The sequence below is a fragment of the Solea senegalensis genome, linkage group LG9, assembly GCF_019176455.1.
Source record: "Solea senegalensis isolate Sse05_10M linkage group LG9, IFAPA_SoseM_1, whole genome shotgun sequence".
NCBI classification, from domain to species: domain Eukaryota; kingdom Metazoa; phylum Chordata; class Actinopteri; order Pleuronectiformes; family Soleidae; genus Solea; species Solea senegalensis.
In genome coordinates, this window is record NC_058029.1 from 6,315,260 (window position 1) to 6,342,943 (window position 27,684).

At 41.2% G+C, this 27,684-nt stretch overlaps 2 protein-coding genes across 3 annotated transcripts in view; both read left to right on the top strand.

Annotated features, from left to right (window-relative positions):
- The window catches only part of adcy3a (adenylate cyclase 3a), a 28,595-nt gene extending 20,994 nt beyond the window's left edge, over positions 1-7,601 (top strand). The window contains exons 11-21 of the mRNA XM_044033208.1: positions 600-761; positions 885-972; positions 1,065-1,181; positions 1,667-1,956; positions 2,074-2,155; positions 2,954-3,112; positions 4,019-4,165; positions 4,456-4,569; positions 5,197-5,323; positions 5,944-6,068; positions 7,115-7,601. Coding sequence (XP_043889143.1) covers positions 600-761; positions 885-972; positions 1,065-1,181; positions 1,667-1,956; positions 2,074-2,155; positions 2,954-3,112; positions 4,019-4,165; positions 4,456-4,569; positions 5,197-5,323; positions 5,944-6,068; positions 7,115-7,294 — 1,591 coding nt within the window. The 3' untranslated portion in view covers positions 7,295-7,601. The remainder of the gene's footprint in view (positions 1-599; positions 762-884; positions 973-1,064; positions 1,182-1,666; positions 1,957-2,073; positions 2,156-2,953; positions 3,113-4,018; positions 4,166-4,455; positions 4,570-5,196; positions 5,324-5,943; positions 6,069-7,114) is intronic.
- A 5,673-nt stretch (positions 7,602-13,274) lies between these two features.
- Positions 13,275-23,312, top strand: wdr26a (WD repeat domain 26a). 2 transcript variants are annotated; one of them, XM_044033209.1, is made up of 13 exons: positions 13,276-13,983; positions 15,095-15,194; positions 15,350-15,406; positions 16,464-16,600; positions 17,089-17,186; positions 18,393-18,549; positions 18,668-18,806; positions 18,926-19,066; positions 20,116-20,235; positions 21,464-21,609; positions 21,991-22,069; positions 22,199-22,328; positions 22,909-23,312. In XM_044033209.1, exons 1-13 carry the CDS (start codon positions 13,667-13,669, stop codon positions 23,136-23,138), a joined length of 1,851 nt encoding a protein of 616 aa, XP_043889144.1. In that variant the 5' UTR covers positions 13,276-13,666; the 3' UTR covers positions 23,139-23,312. The 2 variants fall into 2 exon arrangements, with proteins under 2 accessions (XP_043889146.1, XP_043889144.1); XM_044033211.1 differs by lacking the exons at positions 22,199-22,328; positions 22,909-23,312 and having other exon boundaries at positions 13,275-13,983; positions 21,464-21,648; positions 21,722-22,059.
- The last annotated feature ends 4,372 nt before the right edge of the window (positions 23,313-27,684 follow it).

Sequence of the window (27,684 nt, forward strand, 5' to 3'; positions counted from 1 at the left end):
ATGCAAATAATCAAATATTAATCTTATTGTCATATAATAAATAATAAACTTAGCAAGAAATTCTGTTTGGGAATTGGCAGAGACCAAACACAAGTTTATTAGTGTATTATATACTATTACAAATTTTGGCTCCAGTCTATACACTGTTAATATCTACACACAAATAATTATTTGCATTACCCGTAAGTGAATGAAGTGCCAGAATTGGCATCTTCCTAATGCCTAAGCTTGTTGTATAATATAAACAAGCTAATAAACAATTAGGAAGATGCAAATTCTGGCTCAGATATTATCTGAGCTGCTCACGAGTACAGTTTGAAGCTACAGTCTTCCACAGCAGCACTGCACTGCCATCTACTGACATAGCAGTGTACTACCGTAATGTTTAGGCTTTGAATGATGTTCAATTAGTTCAATTAGAGGCTGTTTAATAAACTGAGCAGAATCGATTAATCTGTGATTATTTTAAATAAAATGTGAAAAAAAAAAACCAATTTGAAAGATTTATCTCATAAATCGAGCAAAGAAAGAGCGCTAGAACATTGTCGCAGCCGTATAAAATACTGTTATGTAATGTAAGCAATGTCTCACATCGTCAGTTTGAAGGGGAAACACACCAACCGGCTCTCGCTGAGGTTTGTTGATCCAGACTTGGAGACTCGTTACTCCGTGGAGAAGGAGAAACAGAGCGGCGCTGCCTTCTCCTGCTCCTGTGTGGTCCTGCTCTTCACTGCAGTCATGGAGGCGCTCATCGACCCCCGGTCAGTTCACAAGTCCATCATTGATCTCCTAACAACGCTTTATTTACATGGTGTGATTGACAGCACTTTTTTTAAGAATCTATATATAATCTACAGTTTGTTCTTTTCTGTGTTGTTGCACAGGCTGATTGCAAACTACATCACGTTTGCTGTGGGAGAAATCCTGCTGCTCATCCTGACAATCTGCTCCCTGGCTGCGATCTTCCCCAGAGTGAGTTACAACTCGCTTGTTTTGAATAGTTTCATTTTTATAGGCTGTGGTGAATTAACTCTTTGAATGTGGATGGAATTTTCCTGTGTCAGGTATTTCCCAAGAAGCTGGTGTCTTTCTCCACCTGGATTGACCACACCCGTTGGGCTCGTAACACCTGGGCCATGGCAGCCATCTTTATCCTCACCATGGCTGACATCATGGACATGGTGAGCTGTGAGCCTTCTAGGATACGTGTACCTCAGATGAGGTGTACAGATCTCGCTGTGGAGAGAAACTCCATCGCCAAGAGTCTGTTTTTCCGTCTGTTACGTTGGTCACAGAGCCACAAATTCATGCTGTATCTCGACCGACAGACGTGACTTAATGGATGATCGTACCCAACCTGACCACTTATTATGAGCGGCGTGGTGATGGACTGACTGTAAACGATGGCATCTGAAGTGGTGTTCATGATATTTGCCATGAGTATTTTCATTAAACCAAGAAAACGCGACACCTTCACCGCACCAGCTTCTTCACTTCTCTTTTCATTCACCATTATGTGTGTTTACACCTGTTATTGTCATTTTAAAAATGTCTGTCAGATTATGACTGGGATTAGGGGCATAGTTTGGAATACACTGGATGGATTGATGGATGGACGGATAAATATATAATTTAATACTGAACTTTATTTCTCTCTGTTGTCCAGCTGAGTTGTCTGCCTCAGGTCCCTGACTCGGGTGATGCCACCATGGCTCCCGCCTCCTCCTCATCTTCTTCCTCCACTTGGTCTGGCCCTCATGGTTGCCTGGACAACCCCAAATATTACAGCTACATCGCCGTGCTGGCCCTGATGGCCACCACCATGCTGGTTCAGGTCAGTCACATGGTCAAGCTCACGCTGATGCTCCTCATCACCGTGGCAACAGGCATCGTGAACATCTACAGCTGGAGGGACATCTTCGACCGCTACGACATAGCCCGCTTCCAGGACTACAGGTGAGGAGGCCAAACCGGTCAAATGATAGTACTAACATCATTTAAAGACACTAAAATGCTTATAACTTACAGGAGTAGCAACATAAATGATCAGTATGTCAACATTCTTCTCCACAGGTCGTACCTTGTGCCCTCCAAGTTCACTATGACGATTATGATCTTCATTATGATGGTCAGCTTCTATTATTTCTCTCGACATGTAAGTTCCTGTCCGCCGTGTTCACCGTGCTTTAGCAGCAAAGCAAAGACAACATTGTGTATCTATCTATCTGTACTGTAACAATGACTAATAATTAATCCAAATACCAACAACTGTCCGTCTGTGTCCTCAAGAAATGGCGGCAGGTTGTGTTCTTAGATGTTAAACAATATTTATAGCCCAAAAAACACAGTTATATTCATGTCCCAGCAGGCTCAAATCCACATCCACATGAACAGCGGTTGTCACAGTGCCAACATGGTTGTGTTAATATTCATGTTTTGGTTTGTAAATAAATGTAGTGTGAAAGAAATCAGTGTTAAAGCAGAATCATTCACTGATGCAGGTCACTGACATGGTAACAGTTTGGAACTAGTATGGAAGTAACCCAATCATCATCATTAGCAACGCCAGATTCAAATTCAGTTTCAAATAAAATCAACAATGCTCTTAATCCATATATATAGATATGTATATATACATATCTATCTATATATATGTATATCTATATATATATATATATAGAAATACATATGTGTATATATATATACATATGTATATCTACAGGAAGCTGACTTGCGCTCTTAGTCAATTTTAGTCTAGAGGTTCCTCATATCTTCTATAAAGTCACCTTATTAAGTATACTTTTTATTGTTATTGTAAAACACACACTAATCAGGCCAATCAAAAATACCTTGGGATGCTGCACACAAGCACATCAATTTTTTTAAAACTTCTTAAGACTCTTCACTGGCTCTGAATCCAGATGTTAATACCCGTGTCTGCCCCCGTGTGAAGGTGGAGAAACTTGCTCGCACCCTGTTCCTGTGGAAGATTGAGGTCCATGAGCAAAAGGAGAAGGTTTATGAGATGAGGCGCTGGAATGAAGCCCTGGTGACCAACATGTTGCCCGAGCACGTGGCTCGTCATTTCCTGGGATCCAAGAAAAGGGACGAGGTGAGATCCTCCCAAACACACAGACACCTCATCAGTCTCCCGGTGTGTGGAGAGAACTGCATCCACTATGTCATGAATTGCCTTTTATAACAGCAATTGCTTCATAACAATGAAGTTGTGTGAAATATTATCAAACCCTGCATGTTTGCTTTGTTAAAAATGATCAGTCCTGGCCTCTGGTGGTGTAAAAAAAACACCACAGGTCCTTGGAATCCTTGAAAGTTTGTAAATTTGAAAAAGAAATTGTCAAGGAAAGTTTTTGAAAATCACCCAAAATAGACATGGGTCACTGAAAGTACCAAGTTAAGTTTTATTTTTTTTAAATGATGTTGATATTTAGGTAAATGTCTCCCTTGTTAGTTACAACGCCACCTACTGTTTCACGCCCTGCATTGCTTGATGTACGTAGACTAGACCTACACAGAACACGCAACAACATTTTGACGTGAGAATCCATGCAGATAAATGAAAGAGTAACGTTAAGCGAGAGAGACCAAATTATAACGTGATGCCTAGAAAATGCAAATTCCAAGATCTCTGTCACAAAGACTATCACAGGGACAATCACGGTCCTTGAAAGTCCTTGAATTTGATGTCCACCAAGGTATGGAAACGCTGAAGAAAATATTCAAACACTAAAATGTGGTGATATTCATTATTTAAGCACTGTATCAAAATATGGAAATATTCTTGACAGTGTTTTTTTTCTTACCATGGTTTTGTGTTGTTTTTAAGCCTCTGACCACTAGGAGGCAGCAGACTTTCAGCCCAGCCAGATTCTACCAGTACACAGCCCCACTAGCCTCTTGTCATAGCTTTATCTAATATGTCACATTTTATTTAATTTAATGTTATTTATCAGTTCTTTCAATGCTCTGACGTTGATCTGATCTTGACCTGTCTCAGGAGCTGTACAGTCAGTCGTACGACGAGATCGGAGTCATGTTCGCCTCCATCCCCAACTTCTCTGACTTCTACACAGAGGAGAGCATCAATAACGGAGGGATCGAATGCCTGCGCTTCCTCAACGAGATCATCTCTGACTTTGACAGTGTAAGCTGCTTACGTGCTCATCTTTACCTCTGTGTTACCTGTGAGCGGCCGGCAGCATGAGACTGTTGGATCAAACTTGGCACACAGACACGCTGGATTTAGATTAACTATTGAATCCCCTGATTTTTTTCCACTTCTGCTTTCCAATGCAATCATTTCCGTCTCTGCAAACACAAACGTTGTCCGTTGTCTCTTTGACTCGATGAACTTTGAAGGGAAGCAGGCAGGAGTGGGATTAAGTCCCACACCGAGCTCTGCTTCACGTAACCGTCCACCTGTCTCCATTCCAGCTGCTCGACGAACCGCAGTTTCGCTGCATCACAAAAATCAAGACCATCGGCAGCACCTACATGGCAGCGTCAGGCATCACCCCAGATGTCAGCAATGGCTACACTTGCATGAAGGTCAGTTAGAGCACTTCCTGTGTCCACCGTGTGGTGCAGTGAAACTAATATTGACATGTAGACGTATTCAGACCTTCAGCCCCTTGGGCCAGGCTGGATATTTTATTCTTACATGTACAGTACGTTATCACAGCTTCCTGTTCCATGGCGAAAGCTAAAAGAAAAAAAAAAATCCTTTTATTTCCCCAAAACCAACAATTTTCACATTATATTTATAATAAAGGTGGGAAAAAGGAGGCAAAAATTATCACGAAATTCAAAATGGTTGACTTCCTGTTAGGTTTACAGTAGAATCCAAGAGACTTGTTTGCTCATATTGACCTGGTACATACTGTATGCCTACCAAATTTGGTACAATTTATCCTAACTACCAAGAATAAACAAGTGCTCGGGGACAACTTTAGGGGTTCTGAATTTTGGTGTTTTCGTGAAATAATAGGTTTGAGAAAAGAAGTAGAAAAAGAATCTAAGGAGAAACATGAGGGCCTACACATTACTGCACCATAACTATGTAGCTATCACTATATAGTAATGAGTCCTGGTGTGATTTTCCATTGATGTTTCCATCACTTTTGATGACAGAGGTGTTGAGGTGTCGTTTTGAGCTGTTTGCTTTCTGTCTGACAGAAGGAGGAGCAGTCTGACAGAGACCGCTGGCAGCACCTGGCAGATCTGGCAGACTTTGCTCTGGCCATGAAGGTCACACTCATGAACATCAACTACCAGTCCTTCAACAACTTCATGCTTCGCATTGGTACGTCACTCAGTCTATGAAAGCGCACAGCAAAGACAGAATCTATCAAACCGGGAAATGATCACGTCTCTTGAATGTCACAAACCAAAATTGTTCCGTGATTTCTTTGTTATTTGGAGCAAAGAAACCAGAAAATTTTCACATTTATGAATCTTAAAAATAAGAGAACTTGTATTAATCGCTGAAAAAGACTTATTGATCGACTATCAAAATAGTTGACAATTGATTTGGGAATCGATTAATAATAGATGAATCGTTGCAGCCCTAATTACAAGTATATTGAGATTTCTGTGTGTGTAGACATGTGGTTTTAGACAAATTTGATCATTCATACAATACGTACATACTGTATGTCGATATTATTGGCTTCTTTTAGCTTGTTTTTATGTGACGGTTGTATATTACTTATTTTCCTGATATTTTGAGTGTGTTTTCACTCCAAATACTGTTTTGTAACAAAGGAAATGTCTGTGTGCAAAGGATAGATCATTAAGTCATTGCATTCTGTTCTACTTTGTTTTCGGTGTTGTTCCTTGATTGTTAGACTGCACATACAAACATTCAAATTCAGCCTTAATCTCTTAATCTCCTAGTCTTAATCTCACGTCCTTCCTGTACAGGTCTGAACAAGGGTGGAGTGTTAGCAGGAGTCATCGGTGCCCGAAAGCCGCACTACGACATCTGGGGCAACACTGTGAACGTGGCCAGTCGCATGGAGTCCACAGGAGTCATGGGAAACATCCAGGTGCAGCACATTTTACTTTGACTATGTTCAATGCAAACCTTATTATAATCTAGGTTTACGTGACCTTATTTGAACCCAGCCAATGTGCATTCTGATTTAAATAAGCTTCCCCTTACTACCAACTGCAATACATATGGGTAATTATTAACTGCACCATTGTAAAGCCTCTTTTCATATGGAAAAAATAAATAATTTCTCAGTAAGATCTTAGTAAGATGATATGGAATTAGTTCATAAAATACCCAAAATATAGAAAAGTCCCTTTTCTATACTGTCCTGTCACCTGTTTCAGGTGGAGGATCCAAAAAGTGACTCTGCTAAATAAAGCCCAGTCTCAGCGAGCAGCTGTAAAAACTTTTTTTTTTGCTTTTTTTTTTTTAGATGCGCAGCAGAAAAACGGAGGCTACATGCACGCTACTCTGTTTTCTTTCAAAATGCACTAAAGGGTGGCTACATCTGAACTGGTTACCTACGGATTTTCAATCATTTCTGTTTGATACAGTTAAGGCCACATACGTTTGCCTCCACAATGAGTTTAGAAATGAAAACAATCACGGTGTGATTAAAGTGTGGACTCTCAGCTTGAATTTGCAATAACCTTTGAGAAATTATAAGCATTTTTATACATCATTGGCCATTTTCAGGGGCTCACGTATAATAGGACCAACTCAAATCATGATAAATAAAAGGTTTGTGCGTTAATACTCAGTCGCTGCTTGTTTACAGGTCTGTTTGCAAAAACACCCAAATACAGTATACAGTATGTGGCTCTAACTGTATGTGGTACCTGGTGTCACAGATACTGTAGGAGCCATGTCTCATTTTTATTTGTTTGGCTGAAACCAAGAAATAATAGAAGAAGGAGAAAACAACAGACAACAGACAAAAAAACTCCAGACTGCGATGAGTTTTAGTAGAATTCAGTTCATGGATGGTAGGAAGATTCATGGAAACACAATGGAATAAGGACAATGTGCATGGAAACTGACTGTGGCGTGTTGCTCACGTTCATTCATGTAACGTGTGTTTGTGTGTGTTGCCCCCAGGTGGTGGAGGACTGCTACAACATCCTGAAAGAGTACGGCTTTCGCTTTGTGAGGAGGGGGCCCATCTTTGTGAAGGGAAAGGGAGAGCTGCTCACGTATTTCCTGAAGGGAAGAGACAAACAGGGCTCGTTTATCAACGGCTCCTCCGTCACTCTGCCACACCAGGTGGTGGACAGCTAAGGATCACACTCGCATACACACTCACCTCCCGTGTGATGACTGTAGAGGGGAGGGGCCCCCGGAGGACGCGACCTGGCCTGAGCTGCTGTTTACAGTCCACATCTCAGTACTACTGACATCCACGTTCCACGCCACTCATTACTGAACACACTCATGGAAAGATAGACAGCGTGTGTGCCAGCGGAGGTTTTGTTTGAAAATGTGACATAAGATGACCGGAGCAGTGAATGTGTAGAGGCACAATATTTAATAAATATAAATTATATAAAAAAATAATAATAATTAGACTATATGAAGTGACGAGTAGATGGGGCTAATGTGTCAGGCCAGGTTTTCATTCATGTGAAGCTGCTCATAAACTCCAAACTTGCACATTTTCACAAAGAAACACTAGATTCAGTGCAAATTTACTAAATGTGATATAAAGTCTATTTGTCAGTCGGATCCAAAACAGCCCAATGGAGCAATAGTCTCAAACCACTACGACGCAGCTAAGGCTGCATTTGTGCTGTACAGACCCAACCCATGGTGTGACGGTGCCATGGTTCCCATGTGTAAATGACACACATGTAGGCTACTCAGTCTTAACCCATCCATTATGACTGACGTCATGACATGCTCTACTAACAGACACGCAAACATCAGGGCCAACACATGGCACATGTCACTTAAAAATCTGTATTTGTTGTCAAACAACAAAACTGCAGTGAGAACTTCAGTTCAGTTTAATCCAGGACATTTAATAGGTGGCGACAGGAAGTGTTCGCCTTATCTTAATGTACATTTAAGGATATAATACAGCGCAGTTTTTAGGCCCCATAGAGCTACAAGCTCCTGGGGGCGTGCACTAAATCTAATATGGCTAATAAAGGCTTGAAATTGAATGTGAATAACAGGAATTGAACAAGTTTGGAATGAATTGGAAGCTTGTACCGTGGTGTCACGTCCGAAAGTGCTCAAAGACAGCCTTTATACTGCCTCTCCTCTCTGTCACACCCGAGGCCCTGTTCGCATTAGGTATTAACATCCGTCTCTGGTGATTCCTTCACAAGTGGACGTTTGAATAGACACACACACATACACACACACACGACACGTTGAAGACATCCAATCAGTTTGTTATACTAATGTTATACCACATTCTTTTATCGGTGTGAATGAAAAATGCGAAACGCTGATTTCCTCTGAACTGCTATAGTTTTCAAAATGACCTGAAAAAAAAAAAGTATATTTTTACACTTGTCAGAGTTTCACTACTGCCACGATGTTAGCACAGAGACCAAAGCTTATCCATTGTTTTGCCGTCGTTTTTCAAATGGGTGAAGGCAACGTTTCCCAAAACTTTTTATAATGCACACAACTCAAAACGTACACACAAAAATTCTGATCGTGTATTTGGCGACACAAAGAAAATCTCCCACAACACGGCTGTGGGTCCTGATACAAAAAACCTCATGCAATCTTTGTGTCGGTGACATATGTACGATATCTGATCACACACACGTATTCTGCATCATGTAGAGACACAATCTACTGTCCGGTGTGACCTGATAAAGTTAGAGCGTCCACTTGTGCTCGGATCACCCCGGACACGTGTTGATAACTGGACTGAGCAGGTTCTCTGTCACACTTGCAGCTGCAGTTTTTGCCAATTGTTTTTAGTCTAAATTCAAGATGTCTGCAGTGAGATGACATAATATAAAAGGATATCATTTAAATAATAAAACCATGGGCTTTATCTCTTCCCATTGACGCTTCCAAAGATAAGCACACACCCTCGCATACACACATATACACACAAGTTGGCCCCTTTTTGCAGACACCCTGGTTTGGAATGCGTCACTTCAGCACACAAACACTGCACAGGCTACACTGACCTGAAGTCAGACTGTCAGACGTCTGTCACACATGTCCACGCTGCGCTGTCCTGTCCCCTCCGCTCCTAAACCACCGTGAAGGACACGCCGCTGCTGCTGCCCTCTGGATTGTTTGGGTGCCTTGTTGAACTTGAAGGAAACCGACGTCTCGTCTCTAACGTCAGAGGCTGACGGCACACGGCAGAAATATCTTCACATTTGATTCTGGATTGATGGGGAGTGCCTTTAACAGCTGTGTTTGTCATTTTTTAAATGAGTTGAAATGATAGTTTGGGGGATTTTTGAAGTGTGACATGCTGGCATCTCAACAAACCAATTTAAGTCATTGTAAGATGAAGCCCACAGAGAAAATCACCAATTTTACATCGCAGCACACAGGAGTTGTTGCTCGACTGTTGCCTCCATCAGTGAGTTCAAATGTGTTATTTTGTCACTTCTGTGTTTTAAATGTACATACTTACCAAACGAGGCAGCTATAGACCAGCAACTCTTGGCTCTGCGAGTTAAAAATGCTGTTTTTCTATATGAACTTTGGAACAAGTACACTTAAAGTACACTTAAAAACTGGCATGTATTGTACTAAGTGAGCCTATGTGGTAGTACTGCATACAACTAGCCCTATCCCTTTAAATAATCCCATGGTCCCTCTCCAGGCGGGGGATCTGCAAAAGTCAGCACAATTATATTTTTCTTTCTTTGCTCTGTGACAGGATGATTCCAGTTTATTAGAGCACGGCTTTCATTGGTTCGCGATAACACTGCACATCTGTTAACTTGGATACACGTGACGACAAACACTACGAGGATCAACTGTGAACTGTTGGATCAGTTGTAGTGAGTGTAGCCTGGAGAGTCCGCTTTAAAAATAAGCCCGGTACAAAAATCTGTCATCTTCCTTTTGTCAGAGCGATGTGCAAAACGAAGCTGCGAGGAATTAGAGAAGGCTCACGTTCACTAATGTAGAAATGGCAGAGATATGATGTGTTAAAGCTGCTGTCAGCTTGTCATCGTTTGTTTCGCTTCTTGCCCTTTGCCTGTGTTAGAAATAATCTCCCTCCTACCTTTTGTCACCAGATTTAGTGAGGGGTGAGGTAATGCATTTACTTCAATATAAGAATATTTTTAATGGCGACGTTTTGGGTCTTCTTCAATAGCGCCTGAGGTAAATTTTGGAGATTCTGTTCCCATTGAGAGCAGAATAGACGATTAAAAACATGGCACATATGAATGAGGTCATCAGTGTGACTGACAGCTGCGGATATTTGGCCAAGTAGTGAATCTCGAGGCTTCAAACCAGATGGAATTTTATTAACGGTTTGACAGATAGTCAGTCGGCCTGGGAAAAACAAAGATTCAAGAAAAAGTCTGCTTTGCCTGCAGCCTAAAAAGACCATGGTTCTCAAACTGTGGTACGTGTAGCACCGGTGGTCTGGTGGTACTTGGAATACTGTTCTACTGCATAGACCAGGGTTTGTGTGTAGAGAATGAAACGATTTACAAAAAAGTATAATTATTAGAGTCACTCCCAATATGTGAAGTGTATGTGAAGAAGAGGAGGATGATGAGAGAGGAAATTGTGTTATTGGGAATAAATCTGCCTCCTGTGAAAAGGCTGTAGCCATATTTAGACCACTGTATTTTAACGTTTTTCTTGGTCATTTTGAGAACCACTGGCCTCAGTGAGCAAAGACTCTGTGATGGCTGTCAGAATATATTGCGATTTAAAACAAGATATTTTGACTGACAGCAGCCTTAATGATCGATATGAAGCACTGAGGTGCAGCTCTCATGTTGACGCTGTGTGTAAATGAGGTGGACTGCTGTGTCTCTCGGCCTCTGCTTGCTTGTTTGTGCACACGATCTGAAACGGACACGGACGTGCACGTGCTTCTGCAAACACTGACGTGGATTGTGTATGGTGGCGATCTGTGGCGTCGTTTGAACTCGTGGATACAGACGTTCCGGCGTAGAAGATGCATTCTTTCACATGTACAGCAGGTCTCGCCTCCGGTTTTAGGATGGAATTAGGATGGAAGGAGTTTAAAGTGTTCCCTGTGAAGTTGGTATTTCAGGTGTAGGGGTTTTCAGGAAGCAGCAGGTGCCACGTTTGTGAGCTTTGGGGGGGAAAGGATTTCACGAGCCACTGCTCTTTTTTTCTCTCGGCAGATTGTAAAACCCACTAGTGTCTCTGTAGAATGGGATGAAAGTGCAATAGTTTCTTCTACAAACCCGATGCTCACCTCTCTTTAAGGAAAGGTTCAATCATTCCTTCCCCTTTAATTCATATTTTTATAATGTAATGTTTTGTTCACTTTAAAGAAAGGGAAAATGGACTGAACACGTCCTTACTGTACATAGAGTTTACACGCAGTTTATTGGTCGGATTTATTTATTGGAAATGACAGGGATGTTGTCTTTTTTTAACACTGATGTGAAAGTGCCAATGATATAGAAATGGCTTTAGGTGTAAAAGCCACAACATGAACCATGGCTGTATCCTTATTTGTATTTTAAAAGAATCTCAGGCTTGGGAACAAATAGCACTTTGAATAACGTGTCAACTCTGTATATGACTCCAGGTTTTGTTTTGGGACAGAATTTCTGAGCGATGTACCAACACAAGAACACTGAAATGCCATCTGGAGAGCCCACGCCAGCTGATGGCATCGACAAGGCAACATGATTCAGTGCTGTGGTTCTAGTTGTCATTAATGTTCACATTCTGTCAGATTTTGATTCAGAACTTTGATTCCTTCTTGCAGTTTTGTGGACTGAATTAGACATGCTGTAAGTCTTCTTCTTAGCCTGCTGTGAGCAGCTGATCCCAGTCCTGTTTTTAGTTTCTCAGTCAATGTGCTGTCTTTCATTTCAGTTGTTTGTCATCATAAGGTGAGTTGATTAAAGAAGTCCAATAAAGACGAGTGTTGTGTCATGATTACTGCAGAGTGAATGGAAACAGTGGTACTGTGGGACTTATCTTACATTATTTTACCTCATTGATGAACATCTGTGCAGGCTTCGGTGACAGTGAAGGCTACAGCGCTAACATCACAGCCTCTGTCTTTCAGGGGCTATGACTCTGCTTTCATAGCCAGGAATTACCACGTGTTTATAGATGTTAGTAATCTGGCTTGGCAAAGAGACACAGTAATGTACGGAAGAGGATTAAACAAACAAAACACAATTAAAGTCTGTAATTCTGAAGTCAGTATTCTGACCTTAAAGTGAGAGAATTCAGAGGAAAAAAGTCAGAATACTGAGAATAGAAAGATGAGGGGAAAAAAAGAGTAAAGAGTTCTGACTTTCATTTAAATCTCAGAATAATCTGCACAATACTTGCACAGAGCTGTTAAGGCCCTGGCACTTTCTTGAATTCTTGAATTCATAATTCTGATATTAAAGTCAGAATTCTGACTTTGAATGAGAAGAAAAAGTATCCAAAAATCTTTAAATTTTAAATCTGACTTTAATCTCGGAATTGTTTTATTTCTTGTTGTTTCCAAACAGTTTTTTACATGTGGCCCTAATCCTCTCCCTTAGTATTGTAAGTACAATAGTTTCAACTAAGTTCAACTTCTAAATCTAAATTGAAGCCACTGCCAGATTACACATTGATAACAACAATATTCCAGTTATATTTAATCTATTATGTATCATCCAGACTCATTAAAAATTCCTTCATTAGATTGTGATTAGATCAGAGACACAGGAATGGAGGGGGAGCGGGTAGAGGGAGTGTAACCGCAATAAACTCTTCTTTCTGTATGTTTTTAAATTTACAGATTTACTTTGCATCATAAATGTGTTTTATCGTAAATTGCACGTCATTCCGCACCAAAACAAAGACTTTTATTTTGAAATTCGGCGAATGTACCATTTCTGCATAGACGTCTTCAGCAACTACCCATCATCAATCATAGCAAGTTAGGGTTCGAACCCTAATAAAATAAATAAATAAATAAATAAATGAATAAATAAATAAATAAATAAATAAATAAATAAATAAATAAATAAATAAATAAATAAATAAATAAATAAATAATAAAAAGAAATGGTGTAATGGCGCCCCCTAAGGTGACGCAGCGCACACAACGCGACGTGAAGGAATTTCCGCTGACGTCACTGTGTTTGCTTCGTCCATAACAGCGCTGCTGCAGCTGTCTGAGAGCAACAATAACAAGCTCCGTACAACTTCACCGCGGCGTCACCGCGTCCTGACAGCGCAGCACAACGACGACTCACAACAAAATGTCGCTCTCTGAATAATTCTGGCCACTGTCACGTCGTCCTCCGAGCCCCAAACCGGGTTTTCGTCGCCGCGAAACACTCGCGAAGACTCGGCCTTAGGGGCAAGCAGGGCAGTCCGGGGTTGCATCTGGGTCAGTGGGCCTTTCGGCGGCCGAACGGCTGGTTTTGTTCTCCCCGCAGTGTCGAGCTGCGCTCGGTCGCCTGTTTCTACCCGCGTCGTGTCATCAACCGTAATAACCGCGTTAAGATGCAGGCTAACGGGACCGGACAGGAGCGAGACTCGGAGGTGTCCTGTCGAAACGGAGCACAGAACGGCGAGTCGTCCTCCGCCGTGGAAGCTCACTCCAACGGACTAGTGGCAGTCACTGACAATGAAAACGGTGTCAGCAGCGGCAGCAACAACAACAACAACGGAGTGTCCGCGCAGCCTGCGCCCAACAACTGCAACAACAACAGCAGCAGTAGCACCTCCTCGACTGAGGTGAAGAAGAAGAAGCGTCTGTCTCAATGTGAGGAGGACGTCATCAGGCTGATAGGACAACATCTACACGACCTGGGTCTAAAGTAAGTCTGTGAAGTGTGAGGAGCTGCCACCTGTCACTGTGTCATCCAAAACAAACCAGGGGCGGCCCAAGCCTTTATCTGGGCCCCCACACCACCGTCACCAATATGAGACAATTGTAATATACCAGGTTTTCATTGTATTGTATGGCACATTTTGTACAGAATTTAAAGGTACAAAGGTTCAGTGTTTAAGAAAGAGCGACATCTAATGGTGAAACTGCAGATTGTAACAAATTGAGCACTCATCCCTTAACTATGGCTTTCACATACCAGATAGATAAATCTTTCTCTCTTTTTTGGCATTTTTGTTAAAGGTAGGGTTGGAGATCTTGGAACAGTTAGAGCAAGGCTTCATTTTGAATTCAAAAGTCTAAGCCACTTTCGCCTTCAGAAAACAGGAGCACAACAATTGCATTAATTAATTGGTTACACTCGGGGATTTTAAGCAATACAGTAAAAAATGCTCCAGAAAACGATCTCCCACCCTACTTTTAAGTACAAGTTAAAATTAAAAGGCTTATTTATTCTAAGTCGACAAAAACAAACAAATGTTATCTTAAAGCATTCATACACTTTCACAAACATATGTGTTGGTAATGTATTTAGTACTTGTCATTCCATTCACCAGGAAATTGGCCTCAAATTTGTTGTGTTCTTTAAGCGCCATGAACATTTTCTGACATTTTATGGACCATACCAAGTTTTCAATTAATCAGGAAAATAAATAATTATGAAAATAATCATTAGTTGTTACTCTAGTATCCAGGGGGCAAAAACAAGTTAGTTACCATCAAAGTATAATTATGTATAATTATCTCTAAAAAAAAAAGCAGAAAAAGGGCGTGAAGAAACAGCTATTTACTGTGACATACCACTCTGCGAGGGAACGCCATCATCTCCCTCGGAAGTCTGTTTGACTTTGGGCGTGACAAGACGTCATAATTATTAAATTAAAAAAACATGATTGCCCTCATGACAGCAACAGGCAGGAAGTTGCACACATCTTAGAGACGAGAGACAACATCTCTGACGGCGGCTTTGCAGTGGATGCATTTGCGAGGTCATGTTAATTGATTTTTCTTCTCTGCTCTGTTGTGGATGTTGTTTACAGTCAGACAGTGGATCTCCTGATGCAGGAGTCGGGCTGCAGACTGGAGCATCCCTCTGCCACCAGGTTTCGCAATCACGTTATGGAAGGAGAGTGGGACAAGGTGGGGGTCAAGTGATCTTATCCAGAATACTCAGGAGTCTTTGTAAACACGTTTTCTTTGCACTCTATGTTATATTTATTATTTAGGTGATCTTTCTGCTGATCAGCCTGACCTAGAGAACCCTAACAGTCGTACCTTTCCTGTCTTACGTTCAGGCTGAGAGTGATCTGAATGAGTTGAAGGCAATGATGCATTCTCCAAGTGCCATAGTGGTAAGTGACAAATCCAGCAGTTCTCACAACACTGGCATGTGTCTTTAAAGCTGTAATGTTTTAATAATCGATGACTAAATGAATCGCCAACTATTTTGATAATGGATTATTTGATTTTAGAGGGTTAATTAAAACAAGCCTTCTTATTTTTCAGCCTCTTAAATGTGATTTTCTGGTTTTCTGGTTTCTTTTGCTCCATATAACAAAGACATCATTAGAACTGAATAATTTTGGTTTGTGGACAAAACAAGGCATTTGAGAACATCATCATTTCTGGGTTTGAGAATCACCGATCGACATTTTCCAACATTTCCTGACAACAAATACTTGATTAATAAGGAAAATAATCAACAGATGAATCGATTATGAAAACACTGTAGTGCGTGTAGCTCTTAAATATAAATAAAAGCCTGCTACATTCACACCACTGTCAAACGAGTGTCACACAATCCAGATTAAGCCTATCAAGGCCACATGACTCACTCTCTGTGTGACTCTCTTTCTCACTGTTTTGTTTTGGTGTCTTTTGAGACAATCCCACACTGCAAACAGAGGGACGCCTTTCATGTCACAACTGAGCAGACAAGTCCTTCTTGTCTCCACTACGGCTGAAAACCCCAAACGGTCTCTGCTGACAATAAACCCGGTCATTCAGTAGGACTTCACTATCGTATTTTAATCACAATCCGAGTTACGTAGCGTCTCGTCGTACCGGTGAAACGAACAAAGACATCAAATGAGACGCAACAGACAACAAATGAGGATATCCGGCAACTTTTCTTCCCCTGTTTGCTTTGACTGCGTGTGCTTCGACCGTTCCACTCGGTGGAAACACGGCTTATGAGAGTAGAAATACGTCATAGAGACCGCACTGTTTTGTCAGTTACTCAGAAGTCCACAGGGGGGCGATATGCACTGGAGCTTTAACACTTTGCTGTCTCACCAGCATGTACAGTACACTGTCTCTGTAATCAGCCGGAGTCTGAAGCCGGAGAATTTGTTGACTACAGTCCCTCTGTGATTATTTGCCTTGTTCCGTTCTTGTCTTCCTGTGCAGAGGATGAAGTTCCTCCTGCTGCAGCAGAAGTATCTGGAGTATCTTGAAGATGGGAAGGTCCTGGAAGCTCTGCAAGTGCTCAGAGCTGAGCTCACTCCTCTCAAGTACAACACAGAACGTATCCACGTCCTGAGTGGGTCAGTCTGGCTCTTTCGTGATGAGATAATCATTTATTAGTCCCATAACGAGGAAGTATCCAATGTTACTGCAGCACATTTAGTGAAAAAAAGAAAGGAAAGATGTTGCAGTAACCCTAACCCCTCACAGGAATGATATAAGTGATTATATAATGTTAAAGTTGTATGATTTGAGTTTTTCAATTGAATTAATATTTGTAGACTCTACAATGTATGATCAGCATGGCTGAAAATGTTGTTTTCAGTGAGTGCAGACTGATGAAGGAACTATATTCTGGTTTGTATTTGTTTAAAATGCACTTATGGCAACAATCAGCCACAACACACAAATGACGCTGGTGTTAAGACTGAAGCTTCGGAAAATCTAACCTTATTTTCGATGCAATGGTTGTGCAGCAAGAGTCTGTAGAAGTGAGAAGAGATGCATGTCAGAACAGAACAATTCATGTGCTCTAACTCTCAGAATGTTTCATCGGTGTGTTTTGAAGGTACCTGATGTGCAGTCACGCAGAAGACCTGCGAGCCAAAGCAGAGTGGGAAGGCAAAGGCACGGCATCACGAACAAAGCTGCTGGACAAGCTCCAGAGTGAGTACAATCCACTTCTCAGCGCCCGTTAGTCATTCTTACATATAGTATGTTTTACTAAAATGAACTTACCTACCTACGCTGAAATCCAGGAGCTGACTATCTGCTTTTCTTTTGTTCATGGCAGATATTTTGACATGGTACGACAGGAAAAAGACGAGTGAAATTGGCTTAGTTGAGGGTAAATACTCACTTACTGAAACTGAACAGAGCCAACATCAATGTCATCAGTAAAACATGGACTTTTCAGACTAAATCCTGTCGTGGTATTTAATTGACAAAATGTGCATAAATTAGGAAGGAAATGATTATCCTTACTCACAAGAGTCATTTCAACTTTGTCTCCTTGTGTTTGCTAAGATTACACTTTCACTGTATTGTGGGTAACAGTGGGTCACAGGTGTAAGGGCTTCTTTCTTAAGCTGGGCATACACTGTATGATTTTTTTTGTAAAGCTCCATGTTTAATTCCAATTTACACTGTCTTAGCTGAGGACCTGAAAATGCCCCATCAGTCCCAGCTGGTCATCCTGGCTATTTTCAATTGTCAGTAAAGAATTGGCGAGATTGAAAGCTCCCCGGTAATGAGCAGCAATGGGAGCCGGTCCATCTGGACTCGAGGATGGACATTCGGAAAAATAATACTTTTCAGCTGAAGAACAGAGGCTATTACATCTCAACATTTGGAAGTAGATCATCAATCCTTGCCATGTTCACTGTTTTTCCATTGCTATATCTCTGCTCTGTATAAATATTAAGTTAACTCTTTAAGTTACTATCACGGTGGCATATTACACTGTGCTTAATTTATTGAAATGTGGCCAGTGGTGCTGAAGTAGTCCTTGTTTCTACTCGGTGTCGGACTCTTGCCACGATGGTTGTTCTGCCATTATTTAAGATTTGAGTAATGTTAATACCGCCATTCATAATGTTCCACTCCACTGCTGTCACTACAGTGAGTCACTGCGACCTGCCACCACAGTAATGGCTGCTCCACTAGATGGCAGAAATCGCAAATCATTCAGCAGATTTGTCACCACAGTAACAACAAACACTAAATCATGAATTATTGAAATAAAACATGTGTTACTGAGCTGAGTCGACATTAGTGCGCTGAATACTACACAGCACAGTGGCAGAAAGAATGAACAGTCAGATACTCGTCAGTTTTTGATTGTCTGAACTGTGTGTGTGTGTGTGCGTGCAGCCTACCTGCCTCCCTCAGTGATGCTGCCCCCTCGCCGCCTGCAGACTCTGCTGAAGCAGGCGGTTGAGCTGCAGAGGGAGCGCTGCCTCTACCACAACACCAAGCTGGACAGTGGACTGGACTCTGTGTCCCTGCTCCTGGACCACACCTGCAGCAGGTAAGGACACTCATACTCGCTGCACTGTAGCAGGACTCAAACCAGGCTGAGGGTTCTTCTACTTCGATGACGACTACACCTCTTATCACTGAAGTCATCATCTGTTCTTCATCTTTAGGAAACAGTTCCCCTGCTACACTCAGCAGATTCTGACCGAACACTGCAATGAAGTCTGGTTCTGCAAGTTCTCCAACGACGGCACAAAACTAGCGACCGGGTCCAAAGACACCACAGTCATCGTGTGGCACGTCGACGTGGTACTCGCACATTTTTGCTGACGTCATTATTTCCACTTTGTAGCAGGAAAGAAAAGTCTGTTAGCTTGTGAATGCTGAAATAAAGTGGACTAAGGACTGTTGTGTCTTTTGGTCAACAGGAAACCCAGCAGCTCAAGTTGCTGAAGACTCTGGAGGGTCATGCTTATGGCGTTTCTTATCTGGCCTGGAGTCCAGACGACACCTACCTAATAGCCTGTGGTCCTGATGACTGTTCTGAGCTGTGGCTGTGGAATGTACAGGTACAACATAACACACACACACACACACGCACACAGCTGCCCACTTTCACAAAAATATTATCTGTGTTCACAACAAAAGAAATGTACTCCTGTGTCTCTGTTGCTGGATCATTTGCGTGAGTGAACACTACCTGCAACTACTCGCCTGGAGGCTTATGCTATCATTAACTAGGCTCGTTGAAAAATACAACCAGCATTTTGAATCATTTGACACACGCTTTGAGGCGTACGATCAGAAGTAAAAGATAGTCTTGACTCACTTTTAGTTTTTTGTGACACTTATGAGAGAGAACATCAGGTCTCAACGAGCTGTGTATTTGACTTAAAATGTTAATTAGGCTATTGTTGCTGTGGCTTTCAGCCCCTCCAGGATTTCGTGATGTCACAATCAAAATCATTGCAACTTCAGCCAGTCCCTGCAACCTTGCCTTTTTACCCAGTCACCCTAACTCATCTTTATTTAAATCCTAGAGATTTAAAATGGTGCATCAAAAAAGGGAACTGAACCTGTATTTAGTCGGAATAATCATCTTTAAACACATTAGGGCTGCAACTAACGATTATTTTCATTATCGATTAACCTGTCGATTAATCGATTACATGTTTGGTCCGTAAAATGTCACAAAATGGTGAAATATGTTGATCATTGTTTCCCAAATCTGGTAATCACAATGTTCTGAAATGTATTATTTTGTCCACAAATCAAAATTGCTCAGTTTTGCTCAGCAAAGAAACCAGAAAAATTATCACATTTATGAAGCTGAAAAGTCACAGAGCTTGTTTTAATTATTTTAAAAAAGCACTCAAACAGATTAATCACGTATCAAAATAGTTGATGATTAATTTAGTATTCGTTTAATAATCAAATCATCATTGCAGCCCTAAAACACTTTTATTCAAACCTGAAGGAAGATCCATGTCGGCCATTATGACTCTGTATTTTCAGTCACGTGACCCAACAATGTTGAAATGATTGTGTTACAGTGTACAGTGTGTGGAAACTGACCTTTCCACTCATGATTCTCCCACCTCTCGCCTCTGCTGTGCAGACGGGGGAGTTACGAACAAAGATGAGTCAGTCTCATGAAGATAGCCTGACCAGTGTGGCTTGGAATCCAGATGGCAAACGCTTCGTCACCGGAGGCCAGAGAGGCCAGTTTTACCAGTGTGTGAGTATCGTTGGCTCTGACTCTGTGTTAATTCATCACTGAAGCCACTACCAGTCCAGATCACTGATGCTGTAATGAAATGAACTTTGAAACATCCTGTGTCATCGTGTGCACAGTTGTCCCTGTCTTTGCACTGAACGAAACAAGCGCTGCTTGTTTGTTCACTGTAGGAGCCTTTGATGTGCAATTAAAATGACATGACTCATGATCTGAGTTTAACCGAGGTTGCCTTGTAAACAAAGAAAGACGCTGAAACCTCAAATGATTCTTTCACTTCAGGGTTGTGTTAACTCTAACCTTAACCTTAAAATGTCGTGGTTTTTTTATTATTATTATTGTTTTTATTAATAAAACTTTTTCACTTTGTAAAAGTGGCCCTACTCCTAAACTGTAATGGTTTTGTATGCAACACAAGATACAAGGGAAGGGGAAGTTACTGTATGTCTTGACATTTTTTTTAACTTAAACTGCTTAATTTATTATACAGCCTGTCATAAAAACAAGTAAACAAGAAATATTTTAAAAACGTATTTTTTTGGCAAATAACTGAATGAACTGAATTCACTTTTTTATACAAGACAAGTGTGAAATGAATCAAGCATAACATCCAACTACTACAACTTTCAGGAATGCAATATATAATTTAATCTTAATCAAGAAATAATAATGTGCTTTACTATTTTTACTTCTATAAATTTGAAAATTATAGCATTAACAATGTCATTTTAGTTATGCTGGTGTATTCACCACTAATGTTGTTAATTTAGGGCAACTGTGGCATAAACCTTACATTGGGTAGTGGTCTAATACATTGGTTAAGCACTGTATGTAAACCATGGAGGATTTTGGAGAGCAACTTCATAATTATGTTCAGGATCCAACATAGTTCAGTTTGACTTTCTGACACAGAGCCAGTTGAACCTTTATTTTTAAAGTATATAATTCTTGTAAGTAAAACAAAAAAGAGCTATACGTTGAATATAATGTGAAAGATAATGTGTTTTTAGTAATGTTTTTTGGGGGTTGGTCCATAGATTTACTGAAAATAACAACATTTATTACACTGTAGCTAAATAAAATTAACGTGGCCAATAATAGAGGTTTCTACTATATATAATTTACACTACAGACTTACCTGTTAGTGAACTACACTACATGTTAGTGGATGGGTGTGTTGGGATCTGTAATGGTGTGTTCTGAATGCATTCTGTTTTATTTTGACTCCCAGGACTTGGATGGAAACCTGCTTGACTCATGGGAAGGAGTTCGGGTTCAGTGCCTGTGGTGTCTGGGCGACGGCCGGACCGTTCTCGCATCCGACACCCACCAGCGTATCCGAGGATACAACTTTGAAGACCTGACTGACAGAAACATGTACGTCACCGCGGTGACTGAGCTGAGTAACATTAACGCCCACTTTTCCTGTGGATATCTGCATAAAATGTAGCCATTTTAGAAATTTAAATGGTTATTTTGCTTTTCCTGTACCAGTTTCAGGCTCTCACTCACATCAGAGAGTATGGAAGTCATTTTTGTATGTTTTTTTTACAAGGTGATGTTTGTAGAATGAAAAGATGCAGTGGAGCCCCAGACAACAGCCGGTAACAAATCAAAGGAAACTGCATCGATTTGCAGAACTTTAAAGTTAAAATGATTCGTTGACAGTTAACTACATGTTTCACTCGAGACTGATCTCCACTGCTGCAGCACTGGGTGTACTCGGCATGTTGATCCTGTTGTGTTGTATCATTCCAGCGTGCAGGAGGACCATCCCATCATGTCGTTCACTGTTTCCAAAAATGGAAGGTTAGCTCTGCTCAATGTGGCCACCCAGGTGAGCAGCTCATTACGACCTCAGCTTTTCTCGCTCTCTTTCATTTAAACCTGAGCCAATCGCTGCAGTCGTGGTTGAGCTCCATGTAGGTTTGGAGGTGTGTCGTTAAAAAACCCTCTGTGTTTGTAGGGCGTGCACCTATGGGACTTGCAGGACAGGGTGCTGGTGAGGAAGTATCAAGGGGTCACCCAAGGTTTCTACACCATCCACTCCTGCCTCGGGGGCCACAATGAAGACTTCATCGCCAGTGGAAGTGAAGGCAAGACAGTATAATATATTTCAGTAGCAAGCTTGGCAGAGTAGTTACCCAGTAGAATCTCCAAAAGTTCTATCCTCAGGGGACCAAAATTGAACAAAGACTGACTTTGACCAAGATCCCAAGGACAATCACTTGACCAGATGCAGAGCGTTCTGCATATAACAATAAAAGTTTCCCTCCCATCTTAAGCTGTGTCAGCACATTTGGTCCTTGGATTTGTGGGAATTGGTCCTGGAAAGTCCTTTAATTCAACTAAGTTGTGGGAACTCTGGTTTGGAGTTTGTACACAAACAATCGATATGAATCAGAAAATAGTAAAAAACTATATTTTTTTTAACCTGGCCCTAATGTCAATGTCTCAATGTCAAGCGTGTCATGTTTAAAAGTCAATTTGAATGTCATAAAACTTACACTGTACCTAAAAGGTTAAAATAAACATTCAGTTAATAATCTGAGCAACCCTTGTACACCTTCAGCAAAGTACTGCCAGAAAAAGTCAGTGAAATTCTCCCTTTTTTAATTTGTAAAACTATCTTTTCACTGTGGTAGCAGCTAACAAAGTCTCCTGTTTGCCTGTCAGATCACAAAGTTTACATCTGGCACCGGCGTAGCGAGCTGCCGATCGCAGAGCTCACTGGTCACACCCGCACGGTCAACTGCGTGAGCTGGAATCCCGTCCTGCCTGGACTGCTGGCCAGCGCCTCAGACGACGGAACCGTCCGAATCTGGGGACCCGCCCCCTTCCTCGATGTCCAGGATTCAGAAGGGCTCAATGGTATGAGCATGAAAACCTGCATGAATGGCTGTTAGGGACTGTAAACGGCACGTTGCCAGCATGCCATCATCGTCAGGAACCAGTGTGAAAAACAGATTTTAAGCCACTTAACAAAAGACTCACCTGATAATGTCCACGCCTGCTTATCTACAAGCATCTAAAAATGTGTTGTTTACACATTTTTAAAGCTTTTTACAGCTGGAAACTGAAGTTTGTTAATTGTTCACTTGTCCCACACCAAAGTCCATTGAGAAAAGCAGCGTTTTTAGCTCGCATGGACACGAGAGCTGCTGGTCTTCTGCTACCTTGTTTTGTAAGTTTGTGTTGCTTAGATAAATCTAAAACTAAGGATTTCACCCACCAAACACCCAACACCTAAATCACAAAATAACACGTAGTTCCTGTTTGCTGTGATGTAAAATTGCTGATTTTCTCTGTGGACTTTGGCTCGGGCAGTGAGCGGTTTACAAAGTGGCACAAAGTTTCCATTCAGAAAAGGTCAGAGAAATCACCAAACACATTCTTTAGACATCAGAGGCTCACGTAGGTGTTGATTTTTTGAGCAGAGGTTTTTGTTAAACAGACTAAAACCAGTTTGTCCTCTTGTCATCACTGGCTGTCGCGCTTTCAGTGAGGGCGACCAGTTATGGCTTCAAAAAAAAGAAAAAGAAAAAAAAGTAACGATCCCTATAATGTGCCAGGGGATCGGAAAAAAGTATTTTGAAATCGTCTACGTGGTTGTGAGAAACTGCAGCCACTGGGACGGACGGGGGACGACTAACACTGCAGTCGCGTGTGTGTTGTGTGACTCGAGACGAGCGCGTGGAAGCAGAGCAGCGCCGTGAGCGTGAGCCGCCGGGATAAAGTGATCTTTGCCTTTTTCCTGTCCTGTCAGAATGTTGCAGCATGGACAGCTGATGATCTGCTGCTGCTGGACTCAACCTGACGAGCACTAAGACTCAGTTGACACTTGAATGGATGAAGCGGGATGGGGAGGGGAGGGAGGGAGGGAGGGAGGGAGAAGCGGGGCTACTGGTGCTCCCTGTCTGGATGTCACAACACAGAGATGTCAAGACTCCCATCACGTTACCGAGGAGCTGAGCAGCCCGAGTGAAGCCGAGCTCCAGCTCCTCATCTTACTCCTCCCCCTGAACCCTGCACATCCAGGACCACCCACCTCCTCTTATTTATTATCAGATTATCAGATTATTTATTCATGAGTAGTTCACTGACGCGTGCTAAACTGTGACGTACGTAGCAGCACCCGATGGAGGGTGCGTGCGTGTGTGTGTGTGTGTGTGTGTGTGTTCCTGGAGAGGAGAGATTTTACCTGCAGGACCCTTTGGACGGCTTTAAGAAGAGGAGATTTTTTAAAGGCTGAATTCTATGTCTTTTTTTGTTAAGATTTAAAAAATAACAAAAAACGCAGAACGTATTTTATATCCCCCCCTCCCCCCCATCCCCTGTCTCTTTAGACAATGGTATTTGAGTGTGTTGCACAGGACTGCACTTGAAGACATCATAACATATCTGTCAAAAAGAACATGGCGTAGTTAGGCGATAATTCAGCAGCTGGTGTGTGTAGAAAAGGATTTAGTGTCAGCCCCTTACCTCTGCATATAGATTATGTGGGTGTCCATTCATTCATTCTGTCCGTGTTTTATTTTCCGTTTCTGTTACCACCGTCTCCTGCACATTTACTCTTAGCTTGCTTTAATTGTTACACGTCTCTAGGTTTCATTTATCGCCACGTTTGTGTTTTTATTTAGTTGGAGTATTTTTGAGCTGTCACTTTTTAGTAGCTTCTCTCCTCCCTGGTTGTCTTATTGTTCACAGTGAAGAAAAAAAAAATAAGGCTGGTGTCATTCTCTGTTTCATATTCTCAAAAAAAGAGCAACAACTGAAGCATTAATGTGTTAAGAGTGTTTTTGGTTTTTTTCTGTCAGTGGCTCTAGGTCTATTGGTTCCTTGTGAGAGGTTAAAGACACCTAAAGACATAAAGGTTCCTAAAAAACATCTTACTTTGGGGAGTGATTTCAGTGGGGATTGAATCATTTTTTGGTACTGTGGCAGCAGGATGCAGGTGCCTGGTTGTGTCTGTGGTGAGGAAAAAGCTAATTGGCAACAATATTGCTCTTTAGCTCAGAAGTTTATATATATGTATATACACACTCTTTTTAGGTACACAATACGCCTAATAAAGCGGCAGGAGTGGCATGAGGTGTGTTCTTCTGCCGCTGTAGCCCATTCGTTGTGTTGTTCACTCGTTCTGATGTTATTTGAGTTGCTGTTGCCTTTCTATCGCTCTCTGACCTGTGGCTTTAAACGACGCAGCCCCGAACTTCATGAAGCTCACTCGATAAATAAATATTTTCCAGACAATGCTCTGTAGGCGTCGGACGTTTATGACACGTGACCGTAAGATAACCTCAAGGAAAAAGACTTAGGATATAATGATTACTGCTCTGAAATGTCACCTGCGTTGTCGTGTCACTGTCACACACAGGGTTCCCACGGGTCCTTGAAAGAATCCTTGAAAGGTTGTGAATAATAAAAAAGGTCAAGGCCCTTAAAAATCGCCCTAAATAGACATGGGTCATTGAAAGTGCTTTAATTTTGTGCAAGAAAAAAGTTAAGTTGATATTTAGGTAAATGTCTTCCTTGTTTTGTTACGACACCACCTACTGTTTCATGCCCTGCATTGCTTGATGTACGTAGACTACGCAGAACGGTGTTGTGGACACTGTCCAATGTCTCTCTCCGCCGTTGATGTGAGATTCCGTGCAGAACCGTGAGCGAGTAAAGTTAAGCAAGAGAGAGCAAATGAGAGGGATTGTAGAGATACCACGACATGATATTATCACGATATCCGAAAAATAGTAATCAGTATTCAAAATCAGCACTTGGCAATTGAAACTGTTTTTATGATAATCGACAAAAGTTTCACTTTTATTTGTCGTAAAATAAAGTATATGCTTTAAAAAAAAAGCATACTTAATGTCTCCGTGCAAAATATCGCAATATTTCACTGTATCTATTTTTCCATCAACGACAATGTCACGTCCAAAGTCGCATGACTCATCTTCTCTATTCTGATCATCGGGTCGACCGTGTGCCTCAATGCATTAATTTGATCGGTTGATAAGATATTTGTGTACCTAATAAAGTGGCTGTAGATCTCACGCACGCATACACACAGTACACACTCACTTAAATGTGATCTAAAACTTGCCAGCCTTATCCTTTTAATTCATCACCAGTGAGCTGAATGATGAGTGAGTATGATGAGTGTATCTGGAAAAAAAAAAGACAACAATCCGTGTGTAAAAAAAACAAGAAAAAAAACATTTGTACACAAGTGTAACATAAAGTTATTATAAACTTCTACAAAGTATTTCCTTTCAGAGTCTTTGCCTGATACAATGTTGGATGTAATATGTGCTATATAGTCGTATGTTATGGCATGTATTATGAGGCTGTGTATAATGGCAGACAGGAAGTTTTTTAGTTTTTTTTTTCTTTTAGGGTTCCTACATTTGTTTTTAAAACTATTGTAATATAAAGCAGTACATTCACATTTGCACCTGCTGACACGGGACGTTTTGGGGGTTTTCAGCCACTTGTAACATTCATCGTGGAGCTGTGACCTGTTTCCGAACGGCTTCTCCAGATTCTGTCTGGTCCTGATTGTAAAGTGCAGGAGGCTGAAGGGAGGAACCGTAGGAACCCTGTGTTTATCTGCACACGCACCAGCTTCAACTCTGCCATCACACACACACACACACACACGTCTGTCACAGTTGTGGTGTTCTGTGACTTTCTTTGAGTTTGTTTGTTCTTGGTACTTTCAGGCATTGCTTCTTTTCTCTTCTGGCAGGATGGAGCCAAAGTAGGAAGTTTCATTTGCTTGCAGGCAGTTTCTGCCAGGAACCATTTTACATTTTAAATGTGTGATTACGAAGAAAAAAAAAAGTGATTGTACTGTTCTGTATCGTTCTGTAGGAGACATGTTATGCATATTTTAAATAAAGAGTTCAGGGTTTTAAAATGGATTTGACTTAAAAATGTCCTTTACTGTCTAATGCATTCACTTTTCCGGATGAATGAGATATTCCTTCTAATACTTTTTTCTCAGGGCCTGAACTTGAGTTTTGTTTTTTCAAGTCCGAATTTTATTTTATTTTTTTCAGGTCGAAATTTCAAACCATTTTTTTTGTCGGGTCTGAATTTCTGAGGGTTTTTTCTCTCACATTTTGAACGACATACTAACGTATGACTTTTTTGTTACATTTTGGACGACATACTATACTATGACTTTTTTGACAGATTTTGGACGACATACTAACAAATGACGTTTTTGTCACATTTTGGACGACATACGAACCTATAACATTTTTGACGGATTTTGGACGACATACTTTACTATGACTTTTTTATCACATTTTGGACGACATACTGAAGTATGACTTTTTTGTCAAATCTTGGACTACATACTAATCTATGACTTTTTTATCACATTTTGGACGACATACTATACTATTACATTTTTGTCAAAATTGGAAAGACATACTAAACTATGAC

Bases quoted from the DNA above. Each gene is read 5' to 3' on its own strand.
- wdr26a (XM_044033209.1), top strand. From the start codon at position 13,667: ATGCAGGCTAACGGGACCGGACAGGAGCGAGACTCGGAGGTGTCCTGT. The intron at 18,550-18,667 runs GTAAGGACACTC...CTTCATCTTTAG, and splicing joins CTGGACCACACCTGCAGCAG to GAAACAGTTCCCCTGCTACA. The intron at 20,236-21,463 runs GTGAGTATCGTT...TTTGACTCCCAG, and splicing joins GAGGCCAGTTTTACCAGTGT to GACTTGGATGGAAACCTGCT.